The sequence below is a fragment of the Falco punctatus genome (genome assembly GCF_963210335.1).
Source record: "Falco punctatus genome assembly, chromosome: 15".
In the NCBI taxonomy this organism is placed as follows: Eukaryota; Metazoa; Chordata; class Aves; order Falconiformes; family Falconidae; genus Falco; species Falco punctatus.
The window spans coordinates 23464056-23487749 of record NC_137595.1 but is presented as its reverse complement, the minus strand read 5'-3'; the positions used below and the strand labels follow the sequence as shown (position 1 = coordinate 23487749).

At 52.8% G+C, this 23694-nt stretch overlaps 1 protein-coding gene across 3 annotated transcripts in view; it reads left to right on the top strand.

Annotated features, from left to right (window-relative positions):
- The window catches only part of LOC308053690 (BCL-6 corepressor-like protein 1), a 36717-nt gene extending 16807 nt beyond the window's left edge, over positions 1-19910 (top strand). For 2 of the 3 annotated variants that reach the window (XM_080365244.1, XM_080365246.1), the window contains exons 4-14: positions 36-2600; positions 2917-3082; positions 3328-3408; positions 3567-3989; positions 8777-9006; positions 9119-9322; positions 9414-9580; positions 9758-9903; positions 10847-10924; positions 15753-15906; positions 18277-19910. In XM_080365244.1, coding sequence (XP_080221370.1) covers positions 36-2600; positions 2917-3082; positions 3328-3408; positions 3567-3989; positions 8777-9006; positions 9119-9322; positions 9414-9580; positions 9758-9903; positions 10847-10924; positions 15753-15906; positions 18277-18553 — 4491 coding nt within the window. In that variant the 3' untranslated portion in view covers positions 18554-19910. Of the gene's footprint in view, positions 1-35; positions 2601-2868; positions 3083-3327; positions 3409-3566; positions 3990-8776; positions 9007-9118; positions 9323-9413; positions 9581-9757; positions 9904-10846; positions 10925-15752; positions 15907-18276 lie in introns of all 3 variants that reach the window. The other variant, XM_080365245.1, reaches the window with a different exon arrangement.
- Positions 19911-23694: the final 3784 nt, after the last annotated feature.

Genomic DNA, 23694 nt, shown 5'->3' with positions numbered 1-23694 from the left:
TCTCAGGAACACCTTCTTCTCCCTTCTTGTTGCAGGTGGAGCTCACAGCAGTCAGCAGTGGTGGCAGCAGTGCCCAGGGGCTGGATGCTGATGGCAAGGTGGAGGAAAAGCTGGGGCCCAAACTGGAAGAGCAGCCACCTGATCCCAACCCAAACCCTGAGCGTGTGGGAAAGACTGTGAAAGATGATGCCCTGGGCCCTCTGGTGAGCCAGGGGGATGGCAGAGGGCAGGAGCCTCCAGTCCCCAGAGCTGCTGAGCAGGAGAGCGGTGGTGCTGATCCTGCCTGGACACTTGCAGAGCCTCACAGTGACAAGCAGGCTGATGCTCCTCCAGCCTGCTCTGTGGCTCCAGAGAGCGAGCCTGCTGGGAAGGAGAAAACCACCCCAAGCACTGGAGCACAGGGGCCAGGCACACTGGCAGAAGGGACGTTGTCTGTGGTTGTCTCCAGCTGCAACACCTCTGCCTCCACTCCTGCTACTTTTACTTTGAACAGAGTGTGCTTTCCCACATCTCAGGCCCCTGCTATGCAAAAACTACCCCTGACCTTTCAGGCTGGGGCAGTTCTGAGCCCGAGCCAGTCACTGGTGTACATCCCACCACCCAGCTGCGGGCAGCCACTCAGTGTGGCTACGCTGCCAGCCACCTTGGGGGTCTCCTCCACCCTCACCCTCCCTGTCCTGCCTTCCTACATACACGAGCGTTGCCTGCCAGGCATTATCGCTTCCCCAGAGTTGCGCTCCTACCCCTACCCCTTCTCTGTCACCAGACCCTTGGCTTCAGACGCCAAAGTGGTGTCTGTGGAGGTGAATCAGTTTAGCTGCCCCTCGCCCTCAGGTGGAAGCAGTGCCCAGGCTGCTGCTGAGGGCGCTCCCTCATGCACCGCTGGCCCTTCCCTCTCATCCAGCCAGGCTGTGCTGGCAGCATCGTGCGGGAGTGCTGCTCCGTCTGCTGGCACTGGTGCGCACGCCAGAGCCCCGGCAGCTCCCGAGCCGCAAGTACCGGGGGCTGCCACTTCACTCTCTCCTCTGAAGTCGCCTCCACAGCTAGAGCGTGAGATGGTCTCCTCTCCAGAGTGCAGCGAGATGCCTCTCGATCTCTCCTCCAAGTCCAATCGTCAGAAACTGCCTCCACCCAGTCAACGCAAAACACCTCCTATGCCCATCCTCACACCCGTGCACACCAGTGGCAAAGCTCTCCTCACCACAGTCCTGTCCAAGTCCCAGCGTGCAGCCCAGACTACGGGCAGCAGCGTCACCTCGTGTCTTGGCACCACCCCTCCCTTAGTCATCTTCCCTGAATTCCTGCGCAATGGCGAGCAGGGTTCCTGGGTGAAGAACACCACGCTCATCAGCACCATTCCAGGCACCTATGTCGGCGTCGCCAACCCGGTGCCTGCCTCGCTGCTGCTCAGCAAGGACCCTGGCATGAGCTTCAGCAGAGATCCGCGCCACCTTCCCAAGCAGGAGCCTATTTCCATCATTGACCAGGGAGAGCCTCGCAGTGCTGGGGTTCCCTGTGGGAAGAAATCCAACCAGGTCAGCACAGAAGGACAGCAGGATCCCGCCAGGAGACTTCATGGTAGAGTTGCTCCAGGAGCTCCTTTGTGTCAGTCCAAGGACATGTCCACCTGGAATCCTGGCCAGGGAAGTGTGTACCCACGATGCCCTGTGAATGGAAAACCTTCCAATCCTCAGCTTCTGCCTCTTGGCTGGTCTCCTTATCATCAAACCCCCCTGCTTTCGATCGGCATCTCTACAGCAGGGCAGCTGCCCCCAAACCAGAACAGCTCCTGTAAGCCAGCTGGTGCAGGTGAGCTCCCAACATTCCCAAGCGTGCAGCCCACAGAGTCCAGCACAGCTGCCCAGAGCCTGCCAGAGGGGCTGCCCAGGCTCCCACCTGAGGAACGGGAAGCTGCAGCCAAGAGCAAGAGCTGCCGGGCCTTGCCCAAGCTCTATGAGGAGCCAGCCAATCCAGTCCCACTGGTTGCTGGTCCATCTCTTCAGACCAATGCTGTGGATGTGAAAGGGGGGAAGGGGAAGCTGGACATTCCACAGAAGAGTCAAGACTGTGATCAGCCAGAGGCTGACTCCAGTAAGGAGGGTAATGTACAGACTGAGGCTCCTCAGGGGAGCTGTAGCCACAAACAGTTGGACGCAAAGCCTAAAAACCAAGTGTTAGCAGCATATTTGTCGCATGATCTGCCTGCAGCTGGGCAGCAGAGCCTGCGAATGATTTCAGAGGTGCCCACAGAGAGTCAGCGCAAGGAGCTAGGCTGCGAAGGCTCCCAGGAGCCACCAGCAGTAGAGCCCCTCCAGTGCGTGCGTCAGGTGGATCTGTGCAGGGTCAAGAAGGAGCGAGTGGAGTGTGACATGTCATTTACCTCTGTGACTTGTCTACGAGCTGGGACTGCTCCCCAGGCCTTTGGTGAGGTCAAACTCAAAGGAGCAGGCCAAATCAAGCAAGAGGGCAGCATGCACTGCAAGTCCAAGCGGCAGCATGATGGGGACGCCAGGCAGGCCCACAAGAGACTGAAGTGTCAAACCCAGGATGGTGAGGAGCCCCCAAGCAAATCGGGGAGCCGGAGTGCGCATGGCCGGAAGGTAGGTGGTATAGGCTGGGCCTCTTGGGTTATAGCAAAGGTTAGCAGGCGAGGTTGGAGGCGAGGAGGGAGCTCTTCACAGAGGAGGGCACAGCTGAGTGCACAGGGCTTTCCACCCATGCTCTTTGGCATTACCTGGCAGTGGATTAATGTACCCGTGTCTGCAGGTTATCTAGAGCAAAAATGGATCTGGGGTGTCAAAAGTGCTGGAGGGCACCAGCATGATGAGTAGGGGACAGCGTTTTGTCCCTTCTTTTTTGCTACTCCAGCTCAGTCATTTGGCAGCTCAGGCTTCAGTCCGTGTCCTCCATTCACAGTGGCGAAAACACCATGACGATCTGCATGACCTTGGCAAGCGAGAAGGCCGAACCGGCCTGGGATCAGTGAAAGATCACAACAGTCTCAGGGTAAAGCGTAAGCGCAGGAGGCCAGCAAAGACGGAGTTCCCATCGCCAGCACACCGTGGGGACAGCCACGAGGAAGGTACCCTTGTGAATGGCAATGTATTATTGCGGGGTCGGGCTGCAGCGGTTCCCGTCACCCTAATGCCCGTGTGGCCAAACTGTTGCTACTCTGAAGCTGAACAGCCTCTGGAGCTAGTGGCTTCCCGTAGTGGGTTGGGATCCAAAACAGAGCTGCGATGTGATGCTGAACTGCCCTTCCCAGGCCAGCAGACTTGCGTGGACAGATGTGTAGCATGTTTTCTCAAGGCGCAGTTTTCCCCACAGGTTACCTTGAGAAGAAGCCCAAGAACAACTTTCGGGATTTCATTCCGGTGGTGCTGAGCAGTCGGACACGCAGTCAGTCGGGTGAGTTGGTGCTAGGAGACCCAGCTGGGAGTCCTGGGTGGGCTGTGAGCCTTTCCCTTTTTACATGGCCTTGTCCCTGCCTTCTGTCCTGCCTTGCAGGGGTTTTCTTGTAGATACTCTTGGCTTTTTTGTCAGCTAGAGATCTCACTTTCTTGCAGGAAGCATCGCTGGCTCTTCTGCTGGTGTGACAGGAGAGTGTGATGTGAGCGGTCAGGAGATTTTACCATTGTTGGAGGAGGATCAGGAAGAAGAGGAGGAGGAAGAGGAGGAGGAGACATCCTTGAAACGTCGCAGGCTGCGAAAATCCCACAGGACATCACACTATCACAGTCGCAGGGCCAGGGACAGGTCTCTGTCTGAGAGGAGCAGCTGTTACACGAGGAGGAATCGGGAGCTGCCCTGGAGAGTGGAATCACCCAGGCAGCTGTGGGAGCCCAACGAGGAGGAGGAAGATGACAGCCACATCAAAAGGAAGAAAAGGAGACGACAGAAAAGTCGGAAATACCAGACGGGGGAATATTTGACCGAGAGAGAGGAGGAGCGAGTGGGCTACCCCCACAGGAGGCGAAAATCCAAAGCAGGTACAATCTGGGAAGGGGATTCCAGTATCAAGCTGTGGCCCAGCACGGGGTATTGTTTTATTGCTTTTTTTTGTTACATGTGGGAATTTGGTGGGGATTTTGTGGGTTTTTTTTTTTGGTAATGATGAAACTCCATCATTATTAATGGCTTGATGTCCACAGCGTGGTCTGCTTCAATTGATCAGCTCTTTCAAAAATATTGCAGTAAATTTTGGAGTAGGAAACAGCAGCTTGTGTGCCTAATTAGATACTGATCTTACTCTCAGATTAAGAGAGAGGGCATGGGAAAATGAGAATAGGATGAGGTAGCACAGTGAAATATTTCTGGACAAGAATGGGCCCCTGGGAGTAGTCAGCATTCCTGGCTGAAGTGGAGGGACATGGAGCCATCACAATTCAGCTGGGCTTCTTTACATTTTGTCTTGCTTTATTAAGGCAACTTGCAAGCTTGCACCAAGGAGCACAAGGATGAGAGGATTAACAAAGCTAGAGTGTCTGCAAGTGATGGAAAAATCCCCCACCATGGTTTGTATTTGCAGCTTTGCTAGGAGGAGAATGCTGTGCCACCTGCCTGCATCCCACTCACTGCTCTACCTCTGCTCTTGTGTTTTCTCACATAACTGCCCAGACCATGTGGTCAAAACCAAATCTGTGATCTGTGTTTCCCTGAGGTTTAGCAGTCTCCATGGTCCCTTCTCTCAGCCTGTGTGGGGCAAGTTTGAGGCTGTTGGGAGTAAGGCTGGGATTCATCCAGCAGCGTACTGGTGTCTTGGTGTGTGTGCTGACAGCTGGCTGGTAGCTTGTAGCTGTGTCCGAGCATCCCACAGGTAACTTCTGCCAGGGCTGCAGAAGAACATGTCTGAGCTGTGGTGTTGGGGGAAGTGCTTCTGCCAGCCCTCCATATGCTTGGGCCCTTCTTTTGGAGGTGATGTGGGTACAGAGCTGTTGCCTTTTGCCACAGGACTCCGATCGCCAGTCTTCAGGAGAGGCTGAGATGCTGCTGAGGCGCTGTGAGAAGTAGTAGAGGTGGCTGCTGTCCCCCCACCAGCTGATCTCCCAAGCTATGTTTCTTCTCTGGCACAGTTTTACTCTATTGCTGCATTGTCTGGGTGCTTCTGTGAGACCAGGAGTAAAGTTTCTGATGGGCTTCCTGGCATCTTTTCAGTTAGTTCAAGGGTGCTCTCAGACTGTCTACTGCTGCTGCTGGTTCCAAACAGAGCCTGAGGAGGAAGTCTGAGTGCAGCAGCATTCAGGAGGGTTTTCTCCAGGAGCTTTACCACACATCTTAAGAGTGTCTGTCTTCTGTCCAGATTTTAGAGGTGCAGAAAAGATCACCGGAAGACACTGAGACAGGTTTATGCAGGTAGGAAGGGCATTCACCATTAATTTTTGCTGTAATTGTGAAACAAGGGTAGCAAAATGCCTAGGCCAAATACAGATTAGAATCTTCTTAGCTAGAAATGCAGCTAAGGAGGGTGTAGGAGTTGGGTCCTCAGGGACTGCTTGCTTGGCCCTCAGATAGGTGAGCTTCTGTATTTTGGATTCAGAAGTTGTGACCTAGAACCATGGCTGGCTTTAGAGATGAGGACTTGGGCATCACTGTGGCACTGTAAGCTGGCTGGCAGCCAGAGGAGGGACAGGGGGCCAGCTCACGTGTTTGGAGAAAGCAGACCACTGTGTCCTGTGCTAGCTAAAAAATCTGTGTCATCACTGGGTAATGAGCTGCAGAGATCCACTGACAGATGCCTGGCTCACAGGGACTGAATCGTCTCCAGGAGAGGGATCAACACAAGCAATCTTGGTTGCTAATGTCACCTCATCATCAAGCGCACCTAAGAAACAAGCAAGGCCCCTAGGCTTTGGGACGAGCACTTAGATAAAGGGCACTTTTTTATTCCTTTGATGGTGAAGATAATGCTTGAATCCATTGGCTGTGTCTCCTCTCTGGCTGATACCGCCTTGCTTTCGGGAAGACCGCTTTGCTCAATCAGCTGGACTGGCTGTTCCTCACCTAGGAGTGCACACCCTGGAGTGTCAGTGCTGCTCAGCTATAGCTGAGGTGCACACATTGATGAAAGCATTAAGCCAGTGGTGTTCCTCTGTCTCCTTTGGCTATTGAAGAGAGTGAAAATAGATGCAGATCCCTGCCAGAACCACATCTTGGACCTCTGGACTAGAGGAACCCACTGTCCACCTCCCTTCTGTGCTTGGAGGAGCGATGGAGTTGCTGTGTTTTCCTTCTGCTGTGTGTGCAGGGGCTGCTGGAGCACACCACTTGCAAGCACACACCGTCCCGTTCACTATGTGTTGTTTGATGTGTCAGCATTTTACCCCTTTCTCTTCACATACCAGTCAAGAGACTTGGCTCTTCCTTGCCATGTTCTCGACTCTTCTTAGGTTCATGCCATTTGCTACCTGACTCCTCCACAGCCCAAGGGTGCTGTTCATTGCTGGGAAGGTGTTCCCTGACATGGATAGGCAACCTGCCAAGTGAGGAGTATTTAACCTACACTGATGGGCTACTTTAAAAGCTTTGCTGTAGAATACAGAGCCACTGCACACTGGCAGAAGGAATCAGATACCGGAGAAGGAGCATCTCAAGTCCTTGTATATTGCCCTGGGTTAGTTGTGAAGTGTTGCAGTGCTGTAAAAGAGGAGGACAGTGTTACAGACAGCCCAGCAGAAATCTCCGTCCAGTGATTACTTCCGAAACAGCAAGCAGGCTAGTGATTGCTGCGTGCTGCATTCTTTGCTAAAATTTTGCTTAGTTGTAGCCTGAGAGTTGTGCTTAAGCTTGAAAACAAATGCCGTGTTTTGTGTGGTGGAAGTCAGAACTTCTGCCCCAGACCACATCTCATGGGTGCGCTCCACTTTGTTCAGAGCAAGGAGATGTCTCCTGTTCCTTGCCTAAGTACATCCTGCATGCTGCATTGTGTTGGGGTCTGTCTAGCCTGCAGTTTTCTTCTGACCATGGCAAGCACAGAGGCTGTGCAGGGCCAGGACTTGAGCGCGGTTGCTTCCTGGACTTCGGCTGCCTAGGCTTCCCCAGTATGCAGAACAGCTAAACTAGGGTTGTCCCTGCTCAGGCCTTCTACAGCTCATTGATGGGTCTGTTGTCCATGAATTTGCCTAAGTCCTTTTTTGTCCTGCAGATAACATCTGCCTCCATCGCCTCCAGTGGCAATGAAGCCCTGAAGTTCTCTCTGTGCTGTGCAAAGTCCTTTCTTCTGTCTGTTTTTTTAACTGACCCCTTACTCATTTCATGGAGTGCTCATTAGTCTTGTGCTGCAGGATTGGGTGAACAGGATTCCTCCACGCAGCTGATCCACCTTTGAGTGATTCTTTCAGATTTTGGTCACATCCTCCTCTTCCTTCTCCTCTCCAGCTTGAGGAATCCCAGTCTTTCCTGTAGGGCAGCTTTTCCACTCCTCCGTTGTTTTGGTTGCCTTTCTCCACTTCCACTCTATTCTTCCTGAGATGTGGAGACAGAACAGCACAGCAGTACTTGAGATGTGCTTGCTTTGAGATTTATTTGTGGTTCTACCTTGGTATTTTGGCCAAACCCATTTCTTTGTGCAAGATCTGTGGCCCATGCTTCCTAGCAGTAACAAAACATAAATGGAAGTTATATTGCGGTGCTTGACATGGAGAATCTAGAGTCTCGGCGTACCTTGGAAGCTGAAGATGCTGCTACTGGAGTGCTGCAAAACCTGCCTTGGCACTGAAGGCAGCAGTGTCCCTAACAGACGTAAAATTTTGTTCCTGGAGTTTATCCTTTCGATTCCTTGAACTGATCCACTGGGGCATCTCCTAGCTCTTCACCTAGAAATGAAGCAAAGTCTTTGTTCCCAAACAAAGTGCCCAAAGCTGCGGGGAGAGCCAGGCTTGAGAGACACTGCAGAGCTGTGTATAGATGCCTCCTCTGTCCTTTGGTCTGTGCAGGGCTCTTCCTTTGTAACCTTTTTTATTCCAGCACTGATCGTCTGCACAGAGGGAGGTGTATGGCATCATACAAGTCTGGGTGGTTATTTGTTCACAGGGCTTTGCTTTCTTATTCCATACTTTGTTTTCCTGCTGCTGTCATGCCCTTGCTACGGGATGTTGCTATTTCAGGGAAGCAGAGCGCTTGTCCTTGCACGATGCATGGGACTCTGTAATGAGCAACCCTGCAACTCTGTATAACACAAGGGAGAAAAGACTGGATTTCCCTTGAGGCCTCATGGTACTTCCTACCTGCATGCATACTAGTTGAAATTGCAGTGTGCTACTAAGTTAAGGGGAAGATGTGAGAGGGCAAGGCAAGGTCTGGTTTTGCAGGTAGCAACACAATGACTGTTTGCAGGCAGCTTAAAGGGGATGCCTCCAGCATTTTCTGTCGCTCAAAGGGGTATCCCATGTGAGTCCTGCTCGGCCTCACAGGTAGGGGAACACACCATAGAGCAGCATGCGATTATCAAACTACTGGGAAGCGTGCTGACGAGCTGGATTGTTTTGTACTGGGCTCCCTGTTAGACCCAAGGAAAAGCCTTAGTCAGTTGTGTGCAAGCCCCAGCTCTCATTAAGCTTGGCCTTTTTGGACCAGGACCACTTGTGTCTTGTGTCCATGCTGAGTCCATCCCTGGTGGGGAGAATCTGTGCACTCACTCTCTTCTACTTACTGCAGTGCCTCCGCCATGGATCTGCAGCCATCAAAGATTGGCAGTTTGTTTTGCCTGGGGGCAGAGATCTGGGTTGCTGGCCTTCCGTGCCATACCTAGAGAAGCTTCTCATTCCCATTTCTCCTTTAGACTTTAGGTACCGGAAGCAGAAGGAGTCTGCGAAGGGTAAAGGCACAGAGCTACGATTGAGGAGCAGGCTTTCCCCACCCCCCCGAAAATCTCAAGGACGCCCAGACTTTCGGAATGGCTTCTTCCTGGAGCCCTCCAATAGTTCTCCTGTCCAAGAAGAGCTGGAGAAACCATCAGGAAAACGCAAATGTAAAACCAAACACCTGGCAGGGATCTGTGATGAGGGGAAGGTATGGCTTGGACAGATGAGGGGAACACGTGTGGGGAGAAGAGAGAGAAGGGGACTCCTGTTAGTAAGACAGGGCCACATGTGCCAAGGAGTTGTATTCCATTATTTTTCAGGGGAAGGGCTGCTGGAACCAGCCCAAAATGCGCTCTCTGAAGAAGCCCCAAGACTTGTGGACGCTTTGTAAGTCCCGTCGGGTCTCAGGGAGTTCCCCTGAATTGCCCATGGCCCAGAACATTCCTCCTGGAGCTCGGCGGCTGATTGTGAACAAAAATGCAGGGGAGACCCTTCTGCAGCGAGCAGCTCGATTGGGCTATAAGGTGAGTTTTAGTGCCCTTTTCTGCTCTGTGTCTTGGGCTGCCTTGTCTGGGTTTGTGTGTAACCAGGCCTGCAATGCTTTTGTCCATGTAGGACGTAGTGCTGTATTGCCTGCAGAAAAAGAGCAGTGATGTGAACCATCGTGACAATGCTGGCTACACAGCTCTGCATGAAGCCTGTGCGCGAGGCTGGATCGACATCCTGCACATTCTGCTAGAGCACGGTGCCAACGTGAACTGCAGTGCACAGGATGGCACAAGGCAAGCCAGTGAGAGGGGAACATCTGGGGAAGCCCTGAGAAGCGTAGGGGCAGGGAGCAGGGCGTGTTTTTCAGGATGAGCTGTTGGTCATTGCTAGGTTTGTTTTAACTCAAAACAGAGCGTTTGCTTTGCGGACCCGTCCAGTCTCTTTTTCTGCTAATGCTTCTGTCCTTGCAGGCCTGTCCACGATGCAGTAGCAAATGACAACCTGGAAACCATGTGGCTTCTACTCTCCTATGGTGCTGATCCCACTCTGGCCACTTACTCTGGGCAGACAGCTGTGAAGCTTGCCACCAGTGAAGTGATGAAGCGCTTCCTCTGTGGTAGGTGCCAAGCCTGGGAGCAGCAGTGCTTCCATCCGTCCTGTCTGGCAGCATACGGGACCAAATCTAGGTATCAGATGTTTTAGAAGTACTTGAGCAGCAGGTGACTGAATAATTTTAGTTCTATCCTGTCATGTGTATGTGGTTTTACCACCCCAACCTTGATTATAGAATTGTATATGGTTTTCCAAATAAGATGCAAGTCACTTTTCAGTCTTTAACGTGCAAGGAGGTGGCAGTGACCTCTCGTGGTCACACAACTGAAGACAGTACTGTGTATGAGGCTTGGAGACAGTGTTCCACAGTTCCCAGTTACACTGCACTGCATAACCTGAGTGAGCATATTTTTGCTGCCAAGTGATGATGCCTTCTACTTGAAAACAGCTCTGCCCAAATGCTGCCTGCCTGCTGTTGTTAGAAAGGACCATTTTGGCTCCCTATGGCCGGGAATGAAGTGTACCCGCTTTCTGTGCTGTTTGTGTAGAAGCAAGATGAGTGTTGTGGCTTCTACATCCCAGCAAGGAAGAGACAGCTAGAGTAGCAGTGGTTCCCAGAAAGATACAAGGCAGAAAGTCTCCCGTGTTGAAAAAAACTTGTTTGCCACTGTCTGTCTGAGCTCCTCCAGGCTTAACTATACATGCAGGTGTCGGAGATGTAATTTTGAACTCAAATCCACCCTAAGAACCTTTCTTTCCAACCCACTTAGTGTTGTCCATTTTCTCTTTTCAACTTCTGTTTCATGTTCTCAGGCACAGGGTCGCGTTGTCCTCTCCTGAGGTACCCTTCTTGCAAGTCAGGTTTCAGCTTTTCCCATAATGCCTAACTGCAAAGTGGCGAAAAGCAGCAGAGGTGAACTGGCTCACCCCAGATCAATGGATATGCATGCCAGGGTCATGCTTTGACCAGTAGCTAAATGTTAATCCTCTCCATTTTTTCTCTTTAGATTACCTTTTGGATCTCCAGGGGCGCACTGATGGGGATCCTCGAACAGCGTGGGACTTCTACAGCAGCTCTGTACTAGGTGAGCTCATTCTATGCCCTTTCATGTACTGTACATATATACATTACTAAAGGGGCTAAAACTTTGAAGCCTCGTCTTGTTTGATCCTATATTGCTTTACATGGGTAGTGGGGTGGCGGGGTGGGGAAAAGCTAATACCCAAAGTCCAGAGCAGAGAGAAGTAATGCTAGGTAATGACACATCGCTCACTCAGGTCTGTCCGTGTCCTTCCCAGCTCATGTCTTAGAGACCTTGCTGTCATGTTGCATGCTGGTAGTTGCTCCTGAAAAGGACATTTTCTTTGGGAAGCTGCATGTATAGATCCCTCCAAATAGGCTGAACACGGTGTGCAAGGCTAGAACCCACATGCTGCTGTGCCTCCTGAGGGTCTTTGGGTATCGATCCAGGAGCATGTTATTCTTGTAGCAGTTCTTGCTACTCCCCAGCTAACCAGTCATCAAGATAAACCCAAGGAAGGCAGAGGACATACTTATTCCTTCGAGGTGTAGAAGTCTTGAACTTCCAGGTTCCCAGAGCTGCCCATCGCTCTCCTCCGCTTTGGAGGGGGGGCACTCATCCAGGTGAGGTCCTCTTCTTACAGTGCTGGGCATTTCCCAGTGAAGGCATGATTTGTACCTTTTACTGTCACTTTCTGAAATAGTGGTTACCATTTTAGAAGTTTTCTTGAAATGATACAGGCACAAGGTCCACAAATTGTTCCCTGTGTTGCTCCATTCCCCAGGGGTCCATGAGTGAAGATGTTCTGGATCTAGCTGGGGGACTGGGCAGACTGCAGTGTCCCTCCCAACCACTTCTGAGATAGGAGATCAGCACTGTCAAGCCCTTCATAAAGACTTGGGTTACGTATGCTGGCAAGCTAGAAGGCTGTTGATTTTAGTTGCTCACATAGTCATTTCCAACATCCTCCTAGAAATGAAAAAAATCAGATACATATGGAAGGGTACTCTTGGTAGAGGACTTATCCTTGGAGGACCGTGGTGTCTCTTCATTTCAGAATAAAAGAAATTCTTTACTCCTAAGAACACTTTATTTGTACTCCTAAGAACACTTTATTTGTAGGCTTTTGCACCTCAGGCGCACCAAGAAGACTGTTCAAACCACAGCCTCCTTCCTCTGAATTTCTCACTCCTGAAACTTATCGCAGTCCTTTAAGAAGAAGCCTCTTTACCACAAGAAAAATAGTTATTCTTTGACTTGAATATTTTAAAAGTAAAGATATTACCTCTTTTGATTTATCACTGTTTCCCACTTGGATTCCTCTTGATAAACAAGGAAGGAAAATTGTGTGTGGTTTTGTGGGTAGGAGAGTTTGGCTTGCTTTGATTACTACAGCATGCTGAGTTCTTGGTTGCCCAGAGAGCTGATGTGCTTGAGTTCTGGTATCTGCTTGTGTCCTGTTCATCAGCGTCCTTTCCTCTTGAGGATCCTGGCATGAGATTTAGACTGCCAATTGTCATACCCTCTCTAGGAGGCCCACTGCCACATGCAAGTAATTTAGAAATGTGCCGTCTTGTTTTTCATATACCCTAATGCCTGAAATGGAACGAGTGGATCTTGGAAAAGCAAGCCAATTGTGTTTTGTTCAAATTAGCTGCTTGTCTCAGTTCTTTCATTTCCCTAGCCCTTGTCTTGTCTTGAAATATCTTGTCTTGCATCATGTCTTCCCACTTTTCTGTCCTCCACCCCATAGGTAAAAAAAAAAAAAAAAGCCTTTTTTTTTTTTCAATAAGCAAACCACCATTGAGTCTTTGGTGTTTCTTGGAGGAATGCAGGAGTGCTGGGATGCCATCGGTAGTGGCAGTTTACCACTCAGAAAGGCCTTGCTGAGACACTTGGCTAATACATGGAAAATCTCCCCAGGGAGCGCTGGGCACTGCACTTCCTTTCCTTCCCCTGGACCTTAGTCGAGATTTTCAGAGTATTTCTTCAGAGTATTTCTTCAATTGAGGGTGGAAAAAGACTACTTTCCCTGTCAGGCGTGTCCTACCTCTTGCATTGGGACTTCACACTAAATCCTGGCCACGGTGGGTACGTCTCTGCTGGGTCTCTGTCATTCATGTGGTGCCATCTGTCAGGTTTTGTCTTCCATCTCTCCTGCGCTACCTGAAGCTGGTTAACAAGCCAGACAAATCCCACATTATCTGCCTGTACCCTTCCCTAGAAATGTAATTTCATCCTTGTTGCAGTAAAGATCCTTCCAGTGTGGACTGGCCTGATGCTTGCATCTCAGGTGCTTCAAACTTTAACAGTTACCTCTGCACAGCTCTTGGGAGAACATAGGTTCCTCCCAGACATCAGCAAATATCCCTGCAGAAATGTCAGTGACGCAAAACGTTCTGAAACCCTGTGGCTTTGGTGATGATGTGGGATATTTCTGTCTCTGGCTTGGCGAGAGGATGACAGATCCCAAGCCAAATCACCACCACGCTGCAGTGAGAGGCTCAGTCACACTGCCCCTTCTTTTGCCCCTCAGCAGGGAGTGTTCCCAGTGCTGCCCTTGCCACTGCCTTTGGGAGGCTGTGTGGCAAGTTGTGGCAAGGAACTAACTCAGTTGGGAAGTAATCCTTTATCCTGCCAGGTCTGTTTTCAGCGGGCACAGAAAGGGACCTTCCTTTCCATCCACACCTAGATCAGCTTACAGCAGTAGTGAAATGGCAGCATTAGACCACTGTCACCTGTGCTTTGCCAGGACACTGTGTGAGTTGGCAAGGAAGGGCAAGATGCCTGAGCCTGTGAGAAGGGGTTGGTTTCTTTACAGTGGCGTTTACTGAGTGTTTTGAAATGGGTCCTTTTGGCTTGGTTACCTTCAGCAGCCACCTCGGGTCACCAGGAGCAAATACTGCCCAGGGCAGGGGATTACCTCATTCAGCTCTGGAGTAACTGAGCTGCTCCCAGCTGTCATAGGCAGCAAACCAGCTCAGCAGAAAAAAGTCCTCCTCCTTCAGTGGTTCAGTCCTTCAAAATTTGCCTTCCATCAGGTCCACTAACTGAAGCACAAAGCATTGCATGTCCCTCAGGGTGGAGGAGAAATCCCAGGCCCCTGCTTGATCTGTTTTTATTCTTTGAGGCAAGAATGTTGTCCACATTTTCCTTTAGGTCTGCACATCTCTGGGAGCCAAAAGATAATGAGGGAAGCCAGGGTGTGGGATCTCTGAGGTCTGAGTCTGGTAAAGTCATCAGCATCTTGGACTTCACACTACTGTAGTTCCAGATACAAAGTCCCACGCCAGGGTTTTGTTCTACACCTGGGAGTAGCATTGTTGTGTCTGATTGTCTCCCTGTTACTCTGCGGTGGTACAGAATGTTCCTGTTCTTGTCGCAGCTTTCACTTGGGCTAACAGACAGGACTGAGTATGAAGAGTTTTCAGGACAGACATTGGACTGTGTTGTTGCCGCATTAAATGCATTTAATTCTTTTTTTCCTGGGTTGCTCAAGAAATTGGAATTTTTTTGGTGATGGCATCTGAGCTTTGCCTAGCAGTGATATCAGACCAATACCCATGTCACTTATTTTTGTCCTATTCTACAATGAGTTTTGAAGATTTAAGTACTCTGTTTTTCTGTTTCTTAGGGATTTTTTTTTCCCTTGGCAGGACTAAGAAATTACTTCTTTTTTTTTTTTCCTGAGACCCTGTTTGAGCCTGTATCTCCTGTCATCTGCTGTTGTTTCTTTATTAAAATAACATTCTCACTGGGTGCTGGATTTATTCGTAGAGCAGTATGGTGCGTGGAGCTTTCTCATGCAGCACACCATAAGATTTATTTTTTTCCCCAGCCTTTTCTCTTGCACGTGGTATTGAACTTTTGCGTGATTGGTTTATTTGCTCACTAGCACATTTGGTCTGACTTGTTTCTGTAGAATCTGAACTCTATTTTCTGGAAGTTTTTGGAGTTACTCTATTTTATCTCAGCGGGACAAAAACCACTCTGCAAACCTAAGACTATTGATACTTCTTAACAATGAAATCCAGACAGCAAGCCGTTTTTCAACAGATGGTTTTTCAATTCAGATTAGTGAATGGTAAATTTAACTGCTTTTAAATGGCTGATGGATCAAGTGCGCTATTTGCCATCTCTTATGGACACAAATCCTGCTGAAGCTCAGGTACCTCCTGGAACAGCCAGCTTCAAGCCAGAAATCTGCAGGGCTGATTCTCTGAAGTCATGCTTGGTGTTGTTTGGTTGTATTAGTCTTTAGATCTGCTCAGTTTGGTGGCACAGCCTTGCAGTCCTTACTTAGACATGGTTGCTGGCACACACCTCTAGATAACCTGCTGACAGTTGTCAAGAGTGGAATCCGGATGGAGAAGTACTCAACAAGCAGAGCGCAGTGCCTTCCTTTATAGGATCTGTGCAGAAAAAGCACCTCATACATCCACCTCCTGCTCTGGCGCAGGCTCTGAGGACACCTGTGCTGGCAAAGCAGAGGGGACTGAGGCTGTTTCAGGGAGAGCCTGGGGGCCAGCACGTGTTTGGCCCAAGAAAAGACTACCAGTCAAAGTGGCTTGTCTTGTGTGCGGGATCAGTGTAAACCTAAAGGTTGCTGCTATGACATAAGATGTTCTTTCTACCTGATGCGGTCACCAAGTGGAGTCTTGCTGTGCAGAGCAGCCAGCGCTCACACAGTTCCTCTGAGATGAGGGGCTCGAAGGAGAGCAGGAAGAGCCCCCGGGACTTGGCTCTTACAGCTGCTGTGATGTTGTGGGAAGGTTCATGTGAAATTGCAGTGGTAGCCGGTTCAGCTGGGCAGAGCTGTTCCCCAGGGAGTGATGAGCACTGTCTGGTGTGAAACTGTGAGTGATGCCAATGTCTCTTTTGCTTGTTGCAGAGGGGAAAGATAGCATTGGATGTGATCTTCTGCTCAACCCTCCAGGAAGTTCAGACCAGGAGGAAGAGGAGCAAGAAGCAGACAACTTCATGTTTGAGTTCTCAGACAAGCCACTGCTTCCCAGCTATAACCTCCAAGTGTCAGTGTCTCGGGGGTGAGTATCTTTTCCCAGAGCAGAGAGCATTTGGGTGACATTAGTGCTGGGCTGGAGAGCGAGCTCACAGAACAGAGCCCTTGAGCTTATGAGGCTAGCAACAGTACAAGAAAGCCTTAGGCTGCTCTCCAGGTGAGAGATAACATGAAATATAAAATTCATACCCGCCTGGGAAACTTTGAGAGCCCAAGCTGACTGTGTGCTAAGGAGACAGGCCATACAGAGTTGCACTTGTGTCCTGTAGACCAGAAAGCACTCCTCCAAAGGAGATGATACCTTTATCCCTGTTCTGCAGGTAGAGACTGAGGAATGGTGCTATTGTAGCTTCCCCAGAAGGAGCAAATTGCTGCTGCTGCAGCAGTAACCCTCTTGTGGCACACTCCCTGTCATGAGCCATCTCATAATGAAGCATTGGACAGACTCTTACTTAGAATAATGTGAAGGTAGAAACGACACTTTGTGAGCCCCAAGTCAGAGAAGCAGGTAGAAGATATAGGGTAAGATGGAATTTGTTTGACTGATTGTGTGATCCTCCCCCTCTACTCTGCCCTGGTGAGGCCGCATCTGGAGTGCTGTGTCCAGTTCTGGGCCCCTCAGTTTGAGAGGGAGGGAACTGCTGGAGGGGCTCCAGCGGAGGGCTGCCAAGATGATGAGGGGACTGGAACATCTCCCTGATGAGGAAAGGCTGAGAGAGCTGGGTCTGTTTAGCCTGGAGAAGAGAAGACTGAGAGGGGATCTCATCAATGTCTACAAACACCTTAAGGGCAAGTGTCAGGAGGATGGGACCGGCTCTTTTCAGTGGTGCCCAGTGACAGGACAAGGGGCAACGGGCACAAACTGCAGCACAGGGAGCTCCATCTGAGTACGAGGGAAGAACTTCTTTATCTTGGGGGTGACAGAGCACTGGCTCAGGCTGCCCAGAGAGGCTGTGGAGCCTCCTCTGGAGACATTCACAACCCGCCTGAACGTGACTCTGTGCAACCTGCTCTAGGAGAACCTGCTTTAGCAGGAGATTGGACTGGGTGATCTCTAGAGGTCCCTTCCAACCCCAGCCATTCTGTGATGCTGTCATTCTGTGATTCTCAGAGGTCCACCTCTGAGGTGGTCACCTTGGCTTCTTGTTGCAGTCAGCAAAGACTTGACGGCAGGATTTATCCAAATGAGGGCAGGAGTAAACATCGGGCTGGTCCTTGGTCCTCTCCCCCAGAGTTAATGAAAAGAGGAGAAAGAATGAGGGACTACAGGTGAGGGAGACCTATACATGGGGGAATCAAGCAAGGAAAGACCCCTTTGGTTTCGGAAAAGACGGGTTTAAGGGACGACTTGTTTAACACAAAACTGAGAAGCAGCACAGGTAAAGCCAAAAGGAATAGCTGTTTTTGTGTCATCTGTCTGATGCCTGCTGTTCTGTACCACAGGTGGTCACAGGCTTGGTGTCCCCTTCACAGACAGCAGCATATCAGTCATTTCAGCTCCTTGAGGTTAAGAGCAGCTTGCGTACCTTAGGTGGTGCTTTTCCTTCAGATTCAGGTTAGAGACACTGGGTTGGAGGCAGGGCCTTGTAGGAATGCAGTCAGCGTCTGGCAATGTGCATCTCTTGGGGTCCTGCTGCTCATGTTCCTGCAGAGTTCTGGCTGTGCGGCAGCATGGCAACCTGCATTGCTTGGGACAGACCTGGCCGCCCTCAATGAGCAGGCGGGGGTAGTACAGGATCTCCCCGTGCAAACCTGCTGCAAGCCTCCCTCTCTCCTCCTTCTGATGCTGCTCCTAGCCCTCTTTTTCTCCAGCAATGAGCAGCAGTGGCTTGCATTGATGGGTCCCAGTAGACTTGTTTCCCCTCCATCGTGGGGAAGGCTACATCAGGGCACAGCGCTGGAGCGGTCCTCCCTTCTCCACCCCTTCTGACACCATGTCTCTTGGATTTGCCGGGATTGCAGCGGGGCGAAAGGCGACTTGGAAGAGGCAGCAACAAAAGTGCTACTTTTCTGTTTAGTGAGTTTCTGTGCCTGCCAATTTCTGTCCATCCAGAGGGACACATACGGCACCCAGAAGAAATGGCCGGGTGGGAAACGGAGCCTCTGGTGTGGCATTGCTGGGTGGGGATGCTGCCGGGACACCTTTGGTGGCATACCTTCCACACCGATGTTCCTGTCCTGAGTGCTTTAAAAAGCTGTGACCCGCAAAATAGTGATCAAAGCGAGGTGCATCTCTGAGCCTGGGTCCTGTACGTGTGGTCTGCCCAGGCCCCGCAGAGGAGGACCCCACGGAGAATAGTGCCTGGGCCTCATCAGCGGCGCTGCGTTTCAGGGAGGCAGTGAGGTGGGCATACTCCTCCACCCCTAACCCACCATCCCCTTACTGTCCTTGCAGGCCCTGCAATTGGTTCCTCTTCTCCGATGTGCTCAAGCGGCTGAAGCTGTCCTCCCGCATATTCCAGGCCCGCTTCCCACACTTTGAGATCGCCACACTGCCCAAGGCGGAGTTCCAGCGTCAGGTCTCTCTCAGCCAGGTGCTGGCACAGGAGGAGGTACAGGAGAGTCCCGAGCCGGCACAGGGTGCTGCAGAGACAGTGGAGCTGGTGCACTACGAACCCGAGCTGCTGCAGTTGCTGGGTTCGGCGGTGGAGTACCAGGCCTGGAGCAGCTGACGGGGACAGATCACTCCCTGCATCATGAGGCAATAATAAGGACCAACGGGAAGTAGCCCTCTCAGCGCCAGCAGCAGGGACCCGAGTCTTTGGCCAGCCAATCCTCCTCTCCTCAGGGTCTCCTCTGGCTGGGGAGAGAGGACCCTTGCCTCCAATGACTTCCCAGGGTCCCTTCAAAACGAGCAGCGGCGGTTGTGGCCATCGGCCCCATCCAGCTACAGTGGGCAATGAACCCCCCCTCCACGGGCTGTGTGAGCCAGAGCTCATGGGGCAGTGACAGCTCCGGCTCCACCGAAGCGAGGGGTGGTGGGTGCCGCTGCCTCTCCCCACCTAACCCCACAGAACTGCGCCTCTCTGTTTGCTCCCCCCCCCCCCCCCCCCCCGCAACGTCTTCCATAGTATTTATTTAATTAGTATTTAATTTGTAATGTTTCCTTTGTTTTTGCTGAGTCTGTATCACTGTGATGGTGAGCTCTGGGCTAGGGGATGAGGGCTCCCTCCAGCCCCTCTCCAACGCTCCCCGAGGCTGGTGCTCCCCCTGGACCAGCTGGCCCCTGAGCTGTGAACCTGGGGGGGCCACAGCCCTTGAGAGCCAGGCTCTCACACCTCAGCTGAGAGCCTGGGGGCAGTTGCTTCCCTTCGCTTTGGAGCCGACTTCTGCTGAAGGTGCTCACCTGCCAGCTGAGAGCCAGCCCCCTGCTCCACCCTCATGTCGGGCTCCTTCCTGCATCTCATTCGTGCTGCTGCTCCCACTCCCCAGTGGCTGTTGCACGGGCAGGCACAGCCCATGGTCCCCCAAGCGCACCCCACACTTCTCGGCAGCTTGTCCCCCCCACCCCGGGGTCTCTTGTCACTGCAGAAGCCCCTTCCTTGCCCTGCGTGGTGTCTGCTTGGCCTCGCCCCGCTCCCCATGCCCCTCCTGTGTCACCAGGAGCAGTTCTCTGGGAGAGAGCGGGCATGGTGCCTGCTGCCTGGGCATGGGGCAGGGCTGCTCTGCTCCCGGGAGATGGTACAGTTTTATTGTACAGGTGCTAACAGGACTGAGGACGGGACAATCTTGGCTTTTCTGGCTCTCGCCTGCTCTGCAGTGGGAGCGTTGGGTGGGGTTTTCTTTTTGTTGGTTTGTTTTTTTCTTTGTGTTGTGTTTCTTCCCAGCCAGGGCAGGCATTACTCCTTCCCCTTGGACTCCCAGCTGCCAGCCTCCCCTCCCAGGGGCCAGGCAGCACCTTGTCTAAGCCGAGGGTTTTTTGCCTTTGGGTGTGTATTCTGGTTGCTCTTTCTGATTTCTGTTTTATTATAAGCAGCAACACGCTGTGGTGTCAAAAACACTGATGTACAGAAAAAACCTGCATCAGGCCGCCCGTCTCCTGCCTTTTCTTCCTTTTCCCATGTCTGATGCCCACTGCAGGCAGGTTTCCTTGCGTGATGGCCCGAGCCTGTGGCTCCGCCAGGGGAGGCAGTGAGGCTGCCTGCCCACAGCAGCGGTGTGGCTGGAGACTGGGGCAGGCACCAGTGCGGTGCCTAAGCAGGCAGCTGTGTTCTTTTTGCACTCTGCAACCATGGAGCAGGGGGACATCACCGAGCCAGACAAGCTGTTGGGGAGACTCTGCTGCTCCTCTCAGCGCACAGACACCTGCTTCTGCACTGGTGCTGGTAGTGGAAGCTCTGCAGCTCAGCCCAGCTGTGCCCAAACCCCACTGCTGGTGGCCAGTGAGCTGTGTCCAGCTTTAGTGCCTGGCAACCCTGGCTGTGGGGCAGCCATTTTCTGTCTGGCTTCACCCTTGGGAGCAGAGTGTGCATAATATTTGTTATTTGTTTCTTTTGGAAAGACCCATTTTACACCTGCTTCCCTACGCCCCAGCCCAGGTGCGCTCCAAGGCACAGGGATGGCTTAGCCTCTGTGCGTGCCCAGGATGTACCTGTATCCTGAAACTGCTCCTGAAAAGATGCAGAGAGGCTTTAAAGAAGGGAACAGGGAATGAGATGGGAAGCTGGAGTGCAAGAAATAAGCCGTGGATTTATAACTAGGTCCATGTGGGTACTGGTGCCGATCAAAGCCACTTCAGAAGACTGGAAGTCCAAAGGTCACAACAGGAGGCTAAAGGAAAAGGCAAAGGCAAAACTGAATAGAAAATGGCCCAACTGTGTTGGCTGGTGAGAGCAGAAAGCCCCAAACCAAAACTAGATATCCAGGTCAGCAGCAGACATTTAGCAATGAGAAGTAACATGGCTGAGCAACTCGGTTGTTACCTACCACTGCCTTGACCATAGCAGTGCGCAGGATGCCAGCTCAGCTTTTTGATATACTGCAGGCAAAGTGGTGCTGATACGAGGAGCCCGAGAGCCACACAGCAGAGCCAGCAAGATTCCTGAGAGCCTCGTAGCACAGCACCAGGCCGGTACCTGAATGTACTCCAGCCTGACGAAAAGAGCTGCTGGTCCAGGGATACAAAACCTGTTTTGATCCCTGCAAGCAAAGCATTGCCTGGGTATGACTTTCAGAATGAGAGGCACAAGGCCTGTGATTGCTCCTGGCAGGTCATTCACATGGCTGTAGAAGAGACCAAGGGCAGCAGGAGTGCCCTGGCAGTGGGAGTAGAAGGAAAGTCTTGATCACGCACCACTTGGGGGGGGACGGGGACGGGACTTGACCACAGATGGGGTGCAGCACTGCACTTGCTGCCATTGACAGGGGAGGAGGGTCTTATGAATGGAGGGGCAACTGGCTAATGTACATGCTCCCACCCCCCCCTACAATGGGGAGGTTCCCTGTGATACCAAGGTGATGAGGCATGGTGCAAGCATTAGGTAAAACAGACTTAAGATTATGATACAAATGAAATGCTCAGTCCTTGGCTTGAATAGCAGAGAGGTGAGTGGGAAGGCAGCTTGAGGTAGTCAAGCCAGACAGCCGGCTTGCTGCCAGCACCAGGCCAGGGCTTGCCCCAGCCAGTGCTGGGACACCCTGCTAACACGTTGACTCAAAAAACGGATCCCAAGGAGCGAGGCCAGCGGAGGCCCCATCTGGCTGGGAGCTGGAATGCCAGAGGCATGGGCAGAGGCCGAGGGCACAGGCTCTGCTCAGCGTGGAGAAGAGGGAGCACAGGGGCTCTCCAGCTCTGCCTGCTGGCGTGGGCCTTGCCTGCACGGGTCTTTCTGCCAGGGTGGAGCAGGCACACATGAGCCGTGGGGGAAAATGGACAGCTTTTATTGGCCTCAGAAAGCACGCAGGGCCCAGCAGAGGCTGGCACCACGATGTCCTCAGGGCAGCTGAATGCGTGGGGCGCAGTCCCGGCAGCCATCCCTCCAGTGCCTCCCTGCGCTGCTCCTTCCGCATGCAGCACGGGCTCAGGGGCAGCCGGCACCTTCATGGGCCCCGCTGGCAGCAGGGCGCTGCTGCTCTCGCTGTGCCGTGATGCAGGTACAGCAGAAAGCCCTGCGCAGAGCCCTGAGCACCCTGCGCAAGAGGGAGGGCCGTCGCCGTCGAGCTGGGGTGTGCGGCAGGGCGGCGATGCCTGTGGAAGAAGGAGAGCTGTAGGCAAGGGGCTGGGCAGGTAATGGGCAAGGTCCTGCCTGCTCCCCACCACCGAGGGCTTTCCCCAGGGAGGGGTGTGCAGGGAACGGCCAGCCCCTCTGCACGCAGTCCTGCCGCCCTGGCCTGGGCGCAGGTCGCCGGGACAGCCGGACCGGGCCTGCCCTTGCCGAGGCAGCGCTCGACTCGGACGTACCTGGGTCATCCTCGGGCTCATCCCTGGAGCCGGAGCAGGGCGATGTGTTACCACTCTGCTCGGAGGCTGCCTGGCCCTCCTGGGGATCAGCGTGGGGGTCCTGGAAGAGCTCCAGGCTGATGTCTTCCCACTTGTCGTCCTCCTTGGCCAAGACCCCTGGCGCCTCCTATAAAAACATGAACAACAAAGGGAGAGCTAAGCATCCGCCACTGGATGCGGGGAGAAACAGGCGCTTGGGGATGGGGTTTCGTGGTAGGCTTGGCAGTGTTAGGTGTCGGGTTGGCTGGGCTTACGGTCCTGCAGCCAGAGGAGGGCTGCGTGTCGCCTCTGTGCTGGGAGGTCGCCTGCATGGGGAGAGCAAGACTAAAGGCGCGGGCGAGAGGGTGGTGGTGGTGGTGGGGAGGAGATGGAGAGGATGTCCACCAGCCATGTCCCTGCCACACATGCCCTGGGCGCGGCGCCTGCCTCCGGTACCTGGGGATGCTCGGTGCTGGCCACGCGCCCCTGGCTCACCTGGTGACAAGGCTCCCAAGGCAGGGGACAAGTTGTCTCATTGTCTCCGTTCTCTGCTGCTGGGGCAAGGTGTGGTGTGGCGGTGTCGTCCACAGCATTTTCAGGCAACGAAAAAGCCCCTTCATGATCGTGTGCTGCCGGGGAGACGATGGCTGCACTAGCCTCTCCTGGATGTTCTCCAGACATGGGAGAAGCCATGTGTTCTCCATCCTGGCGTTCGTCTGGGACAGGAGAGGCTGTGCTGGGCTCTCCCTGAGGCTCTGCAGCCAATGTAGACTTGCTCTCCTCAGTTGCTGCAGGTGGTTTTAGTGCCATCGCCGCATCCATGCTTTGTGCCGAGTGCTGCTGTTCCACCGGCTGCTGGCTGGGTTCCTGTGTCCCAGCCCCAGTCTCGTGCAGGAGATTGCTCATGTCCCATTGGGCTGCGTCCTGCAGAGCCACGGTGTGGGCTGTGGGGCTGTGTGGGGCAGGTGCCTGGCTCCCTGCCTGTGATGCTGTGCCCTGCTTGCCGAAGAGAGAAGCCGGTGCCTTCGCCGCCTCCTGTTCTGTGGGAGCAAGAGGTGTGTGGCACTCCCTCCGAGAGTGGGAGCTGCAGTGATTCGTGGGCCTCTGGGGCCGTGTTGCCCCACTTGGTGTATGAGGGGATGGCTTTGGATGTTTCCACCTAGACTTCAGTAAAGCCTTTGGCACTATTTCCTTCAGCATTCTCCTGGAGAAACTGGCTGCTCATGGCTGTGGATCTATCTCCCTGTCCCATGGATTCCCTGCCCCATCCTGGGGTGAAGGATTCAGGGTACAGGGGAGCTCCCCCATTTCTGGGGGGACATACAAGTGGGGACCGAGGCATTTAGGTGTCCCCCCTCCCCAAATAATTAAGGGTGTTTCCCAAGGGACCCAGGC